This window comes from Perognathus longimembris, chromosome 16, assembly GCF_023159225.1.
Source record: "Perognathus longimembris pacificus isolate PPM17 chromosome 16, ASM2315922v1, whole genome shotgun sequence".
Lineage (NCBI taxonomy): Eukaryota > Metazoa > Chordata > Mammalia > Rodentia > Heteromyidae > Perognathus > Perognathus longimembris.
This window is the reverse complement of record NC_063176.1, coordinates 52,109,936-52,126,636: the sequence shown is the minus strand read 5'-3', so window position 1 is coordinate 52,126,636 and position 16,701 is coordinate 52,109,936. Positions and strand designations below refer to the sequence as shown.

The following is a 16,701-nucleotide window of genomic DNA, read 5'->3' as shown; positions in this document are numbered from 1 at the left end:
AAGGTTCCAAAAGTTAGAGATTGGCTTCCGTGATTGTTGAGTTTCCACAAGAAAGGTTCATAGCCAGGTGCTGGTGGCTCACGCCTGTAATTCTAGCCAATCAGGAGGCTGAGACCTGAAGGAAAGTCTGTGAGACTCTTATCTCCAATTAACCACTAAAAAGCCAGTGGTGGAGGTGTGGCTCAAGTGGTAGAGTACTAGCCTCGAGCACAAAAGCTCAGAGACAGCACCCAGGCCCTGAGTTCAAGCCCCAGGATTGGCAACCAAAAAAAGAAAGAAAGAAAGAAAGAAAGAAAGAAAGAAAGAAAGAAAGAAAGAAAGAAAGAAAGAAAGAAAGAAAGAAAGAGAAAAGAAAAGACCAGAATTGTTCAGTTACCATAAACAGGAGTCAGTGTCCTGGTGGTTGGTCAGAATTCCACTTTTATATAGCTGCCTACTCTCCACTTCCATATTCATCCCCTCAATACAGAGAAAAATAATCTTGATCTCACAGATAAAAACTGACTGTAAATGTGTCATCAACCTTGATGTCAAACTCTCCAAGTAAAAATGTCCTTGAGGACACACTTGCAACCTGGGGCCAGCAAGGATATACTGGATTGCATAAAATCACTATGAAAGAACCACGTTCATGATTTATATTTAATCAAAATGAAATACTTCTGTTCAACAGATGTTGAGAAGTTTAAAAGTCAAGTTGTAGGCTGGGGAAGTATTTGCAAAACACGTCTGAAATAAATCTAGAACATACAAAGAACTCTTGTAAGAAAAATAAGCTAGGATGTAGAAAAAGCTTTAACTGATGCTTCCCTAGAGATCTCTGGATCACACGGAAAGGTGATTAAGAAAGCACCGCTAAGGCGTTGTGACACCACCACACACCAATTAACAGGGCAAAACTTTGAAAGCAAAACCAATAACGCCAAAGGAAGACAGGGATAAGGAGCAACTAGAACGTCCACATTAGAACTTCCTGCTGAGGACACAGATTGGCAGACAGAGCCTCCATTAAAATAGTTTGGCAGTTTCTTATAGAAGTAAAATAAACTTAGCATAAAGCTCTATAAAGCTTAATGTAGTACCCAGAAACTCCATCAAAAGTGAAAACATAACCCTACACTTAGACTTCAACACACCACTGCTTATTGTAGCTTTAATCCAGAATAAGCAAAATTGGAAAGAAATCCAATGTCCATCATGCGGGAAAGACATGGATTCCACCTGTGGCCCAACGCCATAATGGAACACTCAGCAATGAAGGAAAACACAACACAGGTGACCCTCAAAAGCATCATGGTAATGAGAGGTATAGAGGAGAATGGTTGGAGAGGTGGCGCTGCTCTATGTGTACCATACACATAAATGGATTTGTCAAATCATCACAGCCTTGTACAACCGTTTGTTTAAAAAAAAAACTTAAAGAGCAGTATATTCTGTTACATGAGAAAGCTCCAAAAGCACACATATTGGAAATTTCCTTTGTATTATATTCCAAAAAGAGAAAATTAGAGTTTCAGAAGCAAATTCAGTGCTTGCCAGTGACTGCAGTAGAGAGATCGTGGGAGGAGGGAGAAAGGAAGGGGAAGAGAGAGAAAGGGAGAGAGAGAGAGAGAGAGAGAGAGAGAGAGAGAGAGAGAGAGAGAGAGAGAGAGAGACTGGGATGGAGAGCCAGTTTATAGCAACAAGTAAGGGCTTCCCCTAGCTTCTCTTTTTTTTTTTTTTTTTTTTTGGCCGGTCCTGGGGCTTGGACTCAGGGCCTGAGCACTGTCCCTGGCTTCTTTTTGCTCAAGGCTAGCACTCTGCCACTTGAGCCACGGTGCCACTTCTGGCCATTTTCTGTATACGTGGTGCTGGGGAATCGAACCTAGGACATCATATATGGGAGGCAAGCACTCTTGCCACTAGGCCATATCTCCAGTCCCTTCCCGTAGCTTCTCAGCAGTGCATTCAGTAAATGTCAAATTGGTACCTAGAAATGAACCACAGTAAAGTAGGTACACAACGTATACACTAGAAACTACAAAAGCCACAATTATGAACTTTATGTTCTACATTTTTGAGACCTAGTTACCAATACATTGTTAGCTGACCACTGACTAGATCTGAACTGAATTCAATTAAAAATTACAAGGAAATGAAAACATAGACTTACAGGGGAAACAATCTGCCTAGAGAAGCCAGCCTAAGACCTTGGCCTTCCGGTGAGAGGCAGGGAACCTTGAAATCCCACCTTACTCAAAGTCAGAGCCCCTTATGGCATAGTTCGCCATCCATCTATTCTCCTCCACTGCTGCTAAGTATGTGTGAAAATGACAGTGAAATGGAGACCCATAAAGTTTATCCAAGGCCTGGATGTTCAAAGAGACCATTTCAAAGATTCATTCTCTGTGGATGAAAAAATAATAGTAAGTCCAGGAAGACAATAAACTCCTTTAAGTTATTTGAAATTAAAATGTCATTTTTAAAAAGGGCAAAAATAAAATGCTGCAGAGCAGAGAAAATACTATGAAACTTCAAAGACACAAGAACTCTTGTTTCCTCCCATGCAATAAACACGAATAAAGAATAGTGATTAATAGAGATTAGGATGGGGAGAGGGGAATATAAAAGAAAATTAGATGTGATAGGTACATGCTGTATGTATGTGTGGAAATACCACACTGAATCCTTTTAATTTATACAACTACTACAGGTTAAAAAGATAATTTCCTATTACATTCATTTGTAAAATTGGAACAGTGGAGCTGGTTGAAATAGGTTTCAGGGAAGTGAAAAAGAGTGAGTTTGATCAAGGTACATTCTATGTCTATATGGATCTGTTGACGGAATCCAACTAATAGATACTAGTTTAAAAAAACAAAACAGGGAGATAGTGGTTCACCCCTGTAATCCTAGCTACTCAAGAGGCTGAAATATGAGGCTGGCAGCTTGAAGCTAACCCGGGAAGGAAAAGTCCATGATATTCTTACCTCTAATTAATCACTACTGTGCTGGGAGTGGCTCTATGGCTCAAGTGATACAACACTAGTCTTGAGCAAAAGCAGCTCAGGGACACCCAGGCCCTGGGTTTAAGCCCTAGGACAAGCACAAAAAATAAGATCTAAAATCTGAATTGTGGCAGGCAACATTAACAACATTAAAAGGAAATTAGAGAATGTATGAATCACATACACACACACACACACACACACACACACACACACACACACACACCAAAATACGTGTATCTATAAATTATCCCAACACTGGCTTAATGAAGGTAGAAAGATGAGACCACAAGCATCCTGTTACTGACCAACAAATTCACTCATATTCCCTGGCAGATATTTTGCGTTTCCAAAGAATGAGTGATAAAAAGCCCTTTCCAGCAGTCATCACTTATAAACAAGTACACATATTAAAAGTCCAGAGCACCTAAAATTAAAGCTGACAGTTGATACACACTGTCAGAATATTAAGAACTATAATGAACCTTAGAAATTACTCAGGCTTACCATCTTACTTTGAGGATGAAAAAACAATTGAGGGCCTCTGTCTGATGAAATTCTACCCTAATTTACAAATAAAATGTGACTGGTGTCTATGCTCGAGGTATTGTTTTACTAGGCCAGGATGGCATTCAGATATTGAAAGACAGCAAATTAGAAAGACCATTTCCACTACATCAGAGGGTGGGTAATTAAGGGAAAGAATAAATGCTATCAGAATATGGAGTTCACCGCTGTCTTTGGTTAAATATGTGGGTTGCATTCACACGTAACTCTTGGAAACAATTCTTTCCTTTAGAGTTCTCCTTGCTTGAGAAGAATAAGGGAGGAAGCAATATAAAAACGAGATTTTTTTTCCCGAGTCACTTAAGCTCCATAAATGACATCTATGAATTATATATTGCTGTTGCCAAGGAGATATGAGAAATCCCTATCGAAGGGACACAAAGAAATTGATTGCACCAAAGATGACTAGTCTTAGACATTGGACAATCGTTTCTCTTTTTGAATTGTTATGATGGGTTCTTTATAGGAACAAAGGCCCATTAGTCTGAAAATCCTCAATCATGTATCCATTCAACAAAGAACAAAGAAAACATCAGTATGGTACTCATGCCCTCTTTCTTTCATGCAACCCATAGAGTAAAGGACCATTTCTCTGCCATGTTTACAAGAATAGGGATAGCGCCCCCTAGCTCTCCCATGATACACCTGGGTCTAGACTCTAAAGATTCTCTTTCAGAAACTCTCCGACAGGAACGGACTCTTTTCTCTAACTTCACAATTCTCATTTCTAGTCAGAGAGTAATTTTTTTTCCTGAACCCTCCACTTGATGAAAACAAATGAACATGGAAAGCACTAAATAAACAAATCCGAAAAGGAGGTCACATCACACCAGAGATGGAGAAGTTTCTAAACTGACCAGTCAAGGAAAGCAGGCATTTCGAACTCATCCCAAACAAAACAGTCATTTTAACTGGTCCCTGAGTTGAGCTTTGCTGGATGAATGGCTTCCAGGGCCTCTGGCTCTTTGGGATTAAATGAGAAGAGTATTTTTAGCACAACTGTTTCGGAAATCTTTTGAGAACTTGGACCTGCCATTCCATCTGGTACCAAAAGCAGATTTTTCACTGAGCTCTCATGAAAGCTCCTCAGATCCCTCATGCACTGAGAATCCTGAAGGAAACCACCATCCCAGAGCACGGTATGGCATTTATTCTCTTTGTAGAATTGTGGCAAATGTAGATGCAGTGGCCTGTCTTCCATAGGGTAGATTTGGGGCGTATTAAACAGGTGTTTCTGTAATAAGTATCCAGGAAAAGGGAAGACCTAGATCTAAATCTCTGGTCTGACTCTAGCTTTCCAATGGCTCCTGGACCTTGGCTCCTTAGGCTTACGGTCTTTAGGAAGATGGCCAGGACTTAGCATTGTTCTGTAGACTATGAAATGTTCTGTAAATACTAAGATTTTTTTTTTAAACTGTGGTACCATCATAAGACTTTGCATTTAAAAAACCCAAACTTCCATAAACTGTGAACTGTGGATAACAATAAATACTGGTGAATATAAACATTTTCCTTCATTTGATCGTCACTGGGCCTCTGCTATCATTGGCCAGTCTCTGTCCTGTGTGTCAGCAGTGTGATTTTGCTAATTGCTAGGGACCAACCCATAGCACCAGATTGTTGCCTAACCTGTGTGGTGTCAAGGCCAGGGAGCTCACTGAAACAGGAAAAACAGTTCCCAGAGGAAAACGGGACCCCACTGGAGAGGAGCCCCGGGGCTGCGTCACAGTAGAAGCTGGGTGTGGACAGGGAAGGTCCCCACCCGAACCTGAGTTCAGCACTCTTCCTCTCACAGCCTGGGAAGAACAAAAAGTCTTATGAATGAAATCTCCACTTTGGAAGACAAGAAGTCCTGTTTTGACTCTCCTTGGCCACCTATCCCCTTTCCGAGGATTCCCAGGCAACGTGCCTTTTCTACTTGAATTGATGATCGAATCTAGCCCTTTGTCCTGAGGTAGGAGATGATAGCTCCCCTCCCTCAAGGGTTGAGAGACATAAAGAACTCAGCTCAAATCCTGACGGTGCCATTTTAGGACAGTGCAGGCTCGGCCACAGGGAGACTGCAGGATTTCAGCCTCTCTAAAGGTGACTTGTCTAGGAATATGATATAAATCAGGCTTGTTTTCCCTTTTTGTGAGTATTCCATAATGTCTTGAAAGCTCATCCATGTTGTATTAGATCCTTCCTTTATATGACCAAATAATACTTCATTATACATGTTTGCTGTTTTGTTTATCCGATCGTCTGTTACTAGACACAAGGGACTTCCATCTTTTGGCTACATAAAATCTGTTTTGAGTCTCTAGGTTTACTTCCTTTGAATATATACTCAGAGGGAGAATTGCTAGATAGATCCCATGGTGATTTCATATTTAATTGTTTTTGGAGAATCGCTGTAACATTTTCCATAGAGGTTGCACCATTTTCCTTTTCCATCAGCATTTTTTATTTGTAGACATAAAAGTATGTTTATATATTTTTAGTAATTTCCCAAGTGATATCTTAATTTATGAAAGACTTATCTAACACAACCCTTACATGGACTAGAGTAATATTTCTCCAACTGTTTCCTACCACTAGTTTATCATGAACAAAAGATCCTATGACTAAAAGCTTTAGGAACCACTTTCTACTACTAGACAACAATCCTGTCTTAAAGATTCAAAATACACATTCACATGAAAGCCCTGTTATATAATGTGTGCTTTTAAATATGTGTTTTAAAAGCTAAAATCCTGTTATATTGTTGTCTTTATAGAAAAACAAAACAGGAAATCATCTCCAATAAGCTGCAGCTAAAACAGACCTGTTTTGGGATTAGCATTGTTTCCAGAGCTCTGAATTTTCTAACTCTAAAGTAGTGCAAAAGTGTAAAATAAAAAAATGCACTTTAGCACACAGTACACATGCATTTGCATAATTTAATGCTTTAAAACATATTCAGATATGCCTACTAATGTATATATTTTCTTTAGGGGACTTAAAAAATATTCTATATACTGAGTTGAATACCTTGTTTTACACACACACACACACACACACACACACACACACACACACACACACCAGTACTGGGGCTGGAACTAAGGGGCCTCATTTTAAGGCTTGACATTTTGGTTCATCCTAAAGCATCATATATTTACCCTAACATAGCAGGTCACTTCAGCCTATCCTGTCACTCCCCGTCCACCCGCAGCCTATATTCCAGGATTCCCGACCCACTTCCAGGCTTTGTGGCAGGTGAAGCCAAGTTCTATTAAGTAAGAATTGAAGCACGCTGCTGCCTGCTTCACTCTGGGAGCGAGGCACCATGCATGGTTTAATTTCACACAGCTCTTTAATTGACCCCGAGTGCTAACAGCTTAATGGGGCACCACAGCATTAGCGCCTGCAGATTTTAAATTAAAGTTGGAGACTCCCCTCTGGATATGCACAGTACTCCAATTAACGCAAATTGGGCATTCCACACGATGATCAAGTGGAAAACATGGCTCTCCCGAAATATGCCTTTTCCTTTCACTTATTTTTCCAAATCCCAAGAATGCTAAGAAAATGACCCCAGATGTATGCAAAGATTAGTCACCATGATGTCTAGCCTGGTGTCTATGTTGACAGAACACTAACAACAATGTAATGGGTGGATATGTACATAAAAGTACAGAGCAAAGCAATAATATTTAATGTCATGAATAAGTGTTGACAGGCCACAGTTGTTAAGTAAAAAAAATGCTAAGGGATTATCAGTATCATTTCCGGTACATCATGGACAAAAATGGCTAGGAAGATGTAAATAGTAAATGGTGAGGGGGCTGGGAGTTGATCACGCCTGCAATCTTAGCTACTCAGGAGGCTGAGATCTGAGTATGGCAGTTCAAAGCCCGCCCTGACAGGAAAGTGTGTAATTTTCTAATTGCCAATTAACCACCAAAATGGTACAAGTGGAGCTGTGACTCAAGTGGAGGAACATCAGTTTTGAGCAATAAATCAAAGAGTTAGCATCCAGACCCTGAGTTCAAGCCCCAGTACAGACACCAGAAAAAGTCATGAGAAGTAATTATGTCACCTCCAGGTGGGTCAATAGTTCTTAGATCTTATTTGAAAAGATCTAATAAGATCTAGTAGATCTTATTCCCCTGCATCTTTCATTTGCTGTTTTTTGTTTGTTTGTTTTGTTTTTTGCCAGTCCTGGGGCTTAGACTCAGAGCCTGAGCACTGTCCCTGGCTTCTTTTTTGCTCAAGGCCAGCACTCTGCCACTTGAGCCACAGCACCTCTTCTGGCCTTTTGTATATATGTGGTGCTGAGGAATCGAACCCAGGGCTTCATGCATATGAGACAAGCACTCTTGCCACTAGGCCATATTCCCAGCCCCTGCTGTGTTTTTTTTTTAAGGCATCATTTTGCAAAAATTCACAGATTCTTACAGAGGAAATACAGCAATTTATGTGAAAAATTTTAAGCCAATCCTTCATCTGCACCAACTCCTGATGAAGGGCACTGAGAACTCTGTATCCTACGTTTTTACAGCTTTCTATGGGATTATGGGAGGAGGGGGGGAACAGAGTTTTACACATGTGGAAGACACATAATGGAGTGAGTGCTCACAAATGTGTGTCTTCATGCTCAGACTGAACTGATGTGAACCCCTCACCCTGAGAGGGTGCCTTGATGTCCGTGTGTGCTTCTCTTCCAGAGCCAAAGATGTTTGTCTTGCTCTATGTTACAAGCTTTGCCATTTACGCAAGTGGACAACCTCGGGGCAATCAGGCCAAAGGAGAGAACTACACCCCGAGGTATATCTGTAGCATTCCTGGCTTACCTGGACCTCCAGGCCCGCCTGGAGCCAATGGTTCACCTGGGCACCATGGCCGCATTGGCCTTCCGGGAAGAGATGGCAGAGATGGCAGGAAAGGAGAGAAAGGCGAAAAGGGAACTGCAGGTAATGCACGAACTTCCATTAAAAACGCACCTCCTTCACCCCCACCTTGAAACTACTCCCTCTCTCTTTGCTTCTTCTTCTGATGGAAGCTGCTCTATTAATCCATTCTGTATCTCACCGTTATTCATCATAGAAAGTTAGCTAGGCACCAGTGACTCACATCTATACTCCTAGCAATTTGAGAGACTGAGTTCTGAGGGTTCAAAGCCAGCTAGAGCAGGAAAGTTCTTGAGACTCATCTCCAATTAACTGCCAAGAATCCAGAAGGGGAACTGTGTCTCAACTCCCATTGTTTAAGCACCCACTTTGAGCAAAGAAACCTAAGGGACAGTGCATAGGCCCTGAGGTCAAGCCCCAGTACCTATATCAAGAAAAAAAATTCAATCCCTACTATTCTTCAGATAGTACATTGAAATTTTTAACTGAATCTTTACATTATTGCATTGACAACTCAGGCAGACAATAGCATAGAGGGGAGGGGAGGAAATCAAACCAGGTCATGATTAGTGCCCGCCAGAGCTGGACTGGGACATCAGATGCCTGGAATAACCACGGTGTTCTAGCTCCAAACAATGGCTAGGTGCATGGCTAGACAGACAGACAGATGGGTTGGTGGGAGGTCAGCAAACTGGACACAGTTGAGAATTAGAAGCCAGACATCCAGTGTCATTCTGTTCTGCATTGATATGCTGGATAAAGATAACCCCCCCACACACACACACACACGCCCAAAGGCTTCTAGGTTTTATTTTTCACAGATGAAAGGACACTGGCATTGCCTTGCTATCATTCCCAGTTTATCACCTTCCACCTGGCCTGCAGTAGCTAAAACTTAGATTTCTATAGTTCCTGGCAGCAACACAATCCCCTCACTCTTCAGTAATTTTCACTTTTTTTCCTCTGCAAATAAGTTGGCCCGGGAAGCTTGCCAGACTGTGTCGTCCTTCAGAGTAAGCCACATTGAAATTCTACACAGGTAGTGTGAACTCTTAAAAGAGGATAGGATTTTGAATCAATCTTTGAAAACAACTTTCTGAGGGTAAAGTTGAGACAAAGGATAGGAAGCCAGGGCGGGGGGTGGGGGGGAAATCAATAGATCTAAGAACCATGCCTTTAATCTAACCATCACTCCTGATTTCCTGGGGATCTGTGAAACAATACAATAATATTCAGATATAGGATAATAAATAAATTTTCCTTGCAGGAAATATTTGACTAGCTAATTGATGGGCACTGTTCAATGTTAGATAAGAAATCTCTAGGTAAAGATACAACCTCAGATAAAGAACCTTGAATCTGGAGCTTCAATGTAATATTCAAAGAGCTCTGTCTAGAGTACAAGTTACCATGGAGCCAGGAATATCTTTGGAAATCGATAACAGCAACAAGATTATGGTTATATATTACTAACACTTTTCGTTTTACTGTATCTAGAAGTGATAATGGTGTTGCCAAATGTATAATCATTGAAGTCAAAAAATTTTCAGCTCAAATCTTGGTCTCTGTATATCACCTTTACAATAACAATAATACATACATATGAAGAGAGAGAGACTCCTTCAGTTACTTAGTATTCTTGGGAAAAGCCTTTCTTTTTTTTTTTTTTTGGCCAGTCCTGGGCCTTGGACTCAGGGCCTGAGCACTGTCCCTGGCTTCTTCCCGCTCAAGGCTAGCACTCTGCCACTTGAGCCACAGTGCCGCTTCTGGCCGTTTTCTGTATATGTGGTGCTGGGGAATCGAACCTAGGGCCTTATGTATCTGAGGCAGGCACTCTTGCCACTAGGCTATATCCCCAGCCCGGAAAAGCCTTTCTAAGCCCTCTCAATTCCTTAGTTTTAAAGTCAGTAATAATATAGGTGATTGTGAACCAGGAGAACAAGAATACATGCAAACACTTCGGAGTATAACTGCTATGCAGTAGGTACTCAGTAAATGTTAGCTGTTGTTATAAATGTGTGAGGATCTAAAAGCATATAATATGCTAAAAGTAATTAAGCTGCTCTGTGAAGGAGTTTCAGTGTTATCTCAGATTTAAGAGTTTTGAATCCTTACAGTTTTAATCATATGTGGTTACATATCCACCAATCTACCTATATACATGTACTCATAACTCTACTAGTGGCTTTTTACTGGTTGATTAGACATAAGTCTCACAAACATCTTTTCTGGGCTGGCTTTAGCCTTTGATACTCAGGTTTTGCCTCCTGAATAGCCAAGAGTACAGTCATGTGCCACCAACACCCAGCTTTCCTAGTTTTCTGAAGATATGCAAAAATCCATACATGGATGGATAGATGGATGACATGGAAAAGCAAACAGAAAAACACACTTCACAGAGAGTTAAGAAGAAATTCTTTCTGTCTTAGATATAGTAGCTAAGCATTAACTAATCATTACTTCTAATTTTCTTCTCCATGCAAGCATTTATCTGAGCAGAGAGAATAATTCCTCCCTTCTTTCTAGTCTTAATCTGTTGGTCCTTAGCATGTGAACAAAATTTTTTTAGAAAAAAACAACAAAGAACTGATGTAAACTAGTGATCCATGACTATCAGAGAGCACTTCAGCATACTAAACAAGTATTACTATAGAAAATCCAAGCATTGAAATTCCAATATTATTATTCTGATACTAATATTATTCCAGTTCTATCATTTATATTTCAATACTTCTTCTGATTCAATCTCAGTAATTTTTTTTTTTTTTTGGCCAGTCCTGGGGCTTAAACTCAGGGCTGGGACACCGTTCCTAAGTTTCTTTTATTGCTCATGGCTAGCACTCTACCACTTGAGCCACAGCGCCACTTCCAGACTTTTCTGGGTAGTTTATTGGAGATAAGAATCTTACAGACTTTCCTGCCTGGGCTGGCTTTGAACCGCCATCCTCAGACCTCAGACTCCTGAGCAGGAGTGAGCCACTGGTGCCTGGCTTTCAGTAAATTTTTCAGAGGATAAGTCCTCAAGCGATCTAGATCAAAGCTTCAATTTAACACTGGGACACTGAAAACAGAGGGATCTAGATCCGTCATTAGATCCAATAACTGTGGCTGGTATAGGGTTTATCTCAGAACCACTGACTACTTTGGCTTAGGGTAGACTTAGGCCCAATTTCTCCATATTAACAAATGGAATATTTAAAACCATACAAGGAGTGACTTGCCAAAAAAATCACAGGGTGGGAAGACTGAGTTTGTAATGAAATCTTAGGGTTAAAATCATTACTGGGACAAAAATGATTTTTATGACTGTATCAATGATGGAGACGAGAAAGTTCAACTCCTAATGAAAATAAATGCTCATTTTAAAGCTACAGTTATTAATTCTGAAGTTAACTTCATAGCAAAATAGTACTGATATTACATTTCTACCAAACACAAACACAGAAATTTCAGACTATTAAGACCTGATTTCAAATAACAGATATCAGAATGTCTTCTTGCTGGAACTGGTAGAGTTTTAACTTAACAACAAAAATCATCTACAGCTAGGAGACAAGACAGTAATCCCAGCTCGCCAAGAAAGGATCACATTCATTGTTAGTCAAAAGTATGCATCATAAATTGTTGAACAGCTGCTTTCCAAAAAGTATTAAAACAGAGTACTTAGTATCTTAAGGGTAGATACAGATTTCACTTCCCTTCAATTTACATTGTCCAGAACACTCTATTGCTAGCTTTGCCAACAAACTGGGGAAAACAACAATGTTGACGTATGTGTAACATGCAAATAAGTGATATCAAAACACTATCAAGATTTAAAAGGCTTGGCTTAATAAAAATTCCTGTGAATAAAAACATAGTTAAGAAGGGAAACTGCATCAACAATTTATTTTCTCTGACTGCAAAAGTACATTACAGATTACTGAAAATGTGGCTCCTTTAGGAGAAAATGTTCTTATATAAGCACTATTTGTTAAATGGGATTGCTCATAAAACAAGATAACATCTTTTTATGATATTGAGTCATTCCTGGTTTAAAAAAAATAAGTATATATGCCTTTTACTTCCAAATGGACCCGCCATTTTTTTGCATTTAGCCTTTAGTGTATATTCAGATATAAAAATTTGGACATACAGAAAGTAACCCTGTGTGGTGAGTTTGAATTTGTTGAGATTCTTTTTTTTTTAATTAACCTTTTTTCTTTATTGTCAAAGTGTGGTACAGAGGGGTTACAGATTCATATGTAAGGCAGCAAGTACATTTCTTATTCAACTCATTACCTCCTCCCTCATTTCCCCCCCTTACTCTTCCCCCTTTTTTCCCTCTCCTCCCCAAGAGTTGTGTTGAGATTTTCACAACTATTACTTCTCTTTAAAAAAAAAAAAAATCCATCCAGGCACTGGTGGCCCACTCTAATCCTAGCTACTCAGGAGGCTGAGTTCTGAGAATCACTGTTCAAAGCCTGTCCAGGCAGGAAAGTCCATGAGACCTATCTCCAATGAACCACCAGAGAACCGGAAGTGGCACTGTGGCTCAAAGTGACAGAGCTCAAAGCTAGTGCTAGCTCAGGAACAGTGCCCAGGTCCTGAGTTCAAGACCCACAGCTGACAAAAAAGAAAAGAAAGAAATCTCAAAAACCTTGCTTAGAAGAATCCAACCACATAGCACAGTCAACCAGAATTAGGATTCTTGAGTTTAGGAACAAGATATTTGGATAGAAGGAGACTAAAATGGCATGGGGTTTGAGTGCCAACTTGCGATGCAAGCAAGCTTCTGTAGTACTCTGGGACTAACTTTCCTGCTTCCAAAAGGATTTACATGGTAGTGACAGTCATAATACTTTGGTTATTATAGCATACTGAGCCTTCTCATAGCATCGGGCAGACTCTGCCCCCAGTCGCCAGGGTGGAGGGAGGGCAACTACATCATGCAGGAATGAGTTTACATCCTCCATCCATCGCTCACTAATTATCTGTCCCCTTCAACAAAAGGATTCCTCCATGGTTCACTTTCCTCATCGACAATGGAAGTAACAATTCCTGCTTTTTCATGAAGTCTTTGTGAGGTTTCTCTGTTTAGTTATTTATTCTATTATCTTTAGATCATTGTGCAAAAAAAAGGGGAGGGGGTTCAATTTAATTTTCCTTTCCCCTTTTTGTTTGGGGGGGTTGGGTTTTCTAAGTATACTTTTTATTGTTTTTAAGTAGTTGTGCAAAGGAATTGCCATTCAACAAAGCAGTTTATGGACACAAGAAAACATCTTGATCTCTGCTGCTGCTTTCATCATTCTCTTTCCACCCCCTCAACCTCCCCTTCCCTTGATTTCCTTCACTTTGCAGCATATGCCTTGAATTTCATGACTACATTCTCCCCCGTTGTGAGATTTGAATACAATAATGCATGCACATAAAACAGTGTTCCTGATACATAGTAAATGATTGATAAATATAAGCACTCTTAATTGTGATTGATTCTTTTATTAGTCAAACTAATAGAAATAGAATATAAAATGAAATGAAATAGTTTCTACAGACTTGTCTGGTTCTACTTGCCCCCTCCCCCCAAAAAAACTTACTGTAGGGAGTAAAATGATCATTCCTACTGAATTTTACCTTCAGTGACCAGTACCTGGATGTTTGTGAAGAGCAAAGGATTCATCCTGAAAATGATCGTTCATTATCTTAATTAGTGGTGGCCCAAATAAGGACCCCCCCCTACACACACACACACACACACACACACACACACACACACACACTTGTGAAAATGGATGTAAGCTCCTGTTGAAATTTTTCCTGTGTTCGTTTTTTAGTGCAGCAAGGACTCTTAAAAGGATTTATGACTTAGAAATACACCGTTGGCTGGCAAGATTCAGTTAGGATGTGCTGAGGTTAGATCAGCGCGCTGGTCTGTAACTCTTTGAAGAAACCACTGATGATCTGGTGATAAACTTTTCTTTTTGAAGGTCTGAGGGGGAAGACTGGCCCCCTGGGTCTCGCTGGAGAGAAAGGGGACCAAGGAGAGACTGGGAAGAAAGGACCCATGGGACCCGAGGGGGAGAAAGGAGAAGTTGGTCCTGTGGGACCCCCTGGAGCCAAAGGAGACCGCGGGGAGCCCGGGGTTCCCGGGCTGCCCGGCGTGTGCAGGTGCGGCAGCATCGTGCTCAAGTCGGCCTTTTCTGTGGGCATCACCACCAGCTACCCCCAAGAGAGACTCCCCATCATATTTAACAAGGTTCTCTTCAACGAGGGGGAGCACTACAACCCCGCCACCGGGAAGTTCATCTGTGCCTTCCCGGGAATCTATTATTTCTCTTATGATATCACTTTGGCCAATAAGCACCTGGCCATCGGGCTGGTCCATAACGGACAGTACCGGATCAGGACCTTCGACGCCAACACAGGCAACCACGACGTCGCTTCTGGGTCCACGGTCATCTACCTGCAGCCGGAGGATGAGGTCTGGCTGGAGATCTTCTTCAATGACCAGAATGGCCTCTTCTCAGACCCAGGGTGGGCAGACAGCTTATTCTCTGGATTTCTCCTCTACGTGGACACGGATTATCTGGATTCCCTATCAGAAGACGATGATCTGTGAGCACACGAAGGCACTTGGCTCTTCCAAGGCCACTGTGGCTCACACTTGGATCTCATCTGGGATGCCGGAAGATGGAACAAGGAGGAAGAGGCACCAAAGGGACTCAGAGGCATTTAAAGAAAGTTCTGGCAGGTATCAAAACAACATGAAACCACCAGAGAGTTGCAGCCACACCAAGATGAACTGTATAGAGTAGCCTCCAGATATTGCTTTCTCTTGAAAGTAGTGTTCATAAATATTTAAACAAATTGAAGATGTTAAAAAGGATTATTAAATGTCCTTTATGATAAGAATCAGCTGGCAATGGTCTTGCCTTATTAAATCTTCATAAAACTATAGTTTTGTCTGTTATTTAAGAGAATCGTAACATCCCAAAGTCTTTGACAATTCTCAAATGGCTACAGGCCAAAACACAGATAAGAGATGCTGAGCATTTTTAAGCAAATTAAAGTGAAATGATAAATGTCTTCGTTCTGTTATTCGTTCTTTCATGCTTGTGTATATTCACCCAACAATCCTTCGGTGAGACTTGTATGGGTCAGGCCAGACACAATGGCACCACATCAGAAGGAATAAGAGTTAAGACTGAAGCCTCACCTTCCGTCACGAGAGCATGTGGCGAGCACATGGCCACAATTCATTGGGAAGAGCATACTGATTTGAGGCACAGTGTGCACAGAACCTACTTTTTCTGGGGCTGTGATTCAGTGAAGATTTTACACTTGGAAAGACACTAGGCATACCAGGTGTGTGTGTGTGTGTGTGTGCATATGTGTGTGTAAGTGCATGTGATCGAGACAAAGCAAAGAGTCCAACTTCTGCATTCTCCCATCCCTTCCTCAATGTATCATTGTTATTTAGATTTGAGAAAAGGTGAAAAGCCCAGAGACAGGGGAAGCCTAAGGGAAGGAAGTTACAGTGGAGATATATGGCCAGTGGGTTGTCTCCCAACTTCTTTAACCTGATGGTTTCTCAGGCCCAACATGTGCCCTAAGAGCATTCTCACAAATAAGGACACTACTTTACATTGTAATAAGACATATCTTTCCTATGAATTCCCTAAATCTTAAATTCAACCAATGCAGATTCCCTTATATGACCAGCGAGCTGACAGGAGGAATGAGTACAAGGAAGAGGAAGAGAAGACAAAACATCTGAAAAAATAGTTGTGTCTTCTTGAGTCTAAACCTCCCTTAATCCACTCGGTCATTTTGTCACCACCTGAACTATAATTACTCAGTTACTCTGATCCGTGATTTTTGTCCCATCTGTCATTCCCCTGGTTTTTGTCATCAACTTCCCTTTGTCTTTCCTTTCTGGTAACTTCCTATGAATCCTTTCCTCTGCTCACCAATGTAGGAAGTATTCTAATGACACTATGTGTAACTCACCATGCTACATTCTGTGACTATGGACAACCACCAAGATGAACATGGACCATCCTCATCCCTTAATTTCTAAGGACACAAGAAGTGACCTCACACATTCTAAGTTGCATATATTCTAGAAAAGAACATACTAAAACATGACGAGTACTAAAATGGAGATAGTGACAAAATGCTTGGAAAGAGGAAGAATGTTTCACTCCCAACTTCTAAGGTAGCTGGGACAGACCAAGGAAATCTCTCCCCTTGGGGCCTTAAGTGATGATAGGATGTAAAATGGCCCAAGACAG

General features: G+C 40.9%; 1 protein-coding gene across 3 annotated transcripts in view; it reads left to right on the top strand.

Moving 5' to 3' along the window:
• The window catches only part of C1qtnf7 (C1q and TNF related 7), an 83,516-nt gene extending 68,154 nt beyond the window's left edge, over nucleotides 1-15,362 (top strand). For all 3 annotated transcript variants that reach the window (XM_048364568.1, XM_048364569.1, XM_048364570.1), the window contains exons 2-3: nucleotides 8,246-8,491; nucleotides 14,395-15,362. In XM_048364568.1, the coding sequence (XP_048220525.1) occupies nucleotides 8,246-8,491; nucleotides 14,395-15,026 (878 nt within the window). In that variant the 3' untranslated portion in view covers nucleotides 15,027-15,362. The remainder of the gene's footprint in view (nucleotides 1-8,245; nucleotides 8,492-14,394) is intronic.
• The last annotated feature ends 1,339 nt before the right edge of the window (nucleotides 15,363-16,701 follow it).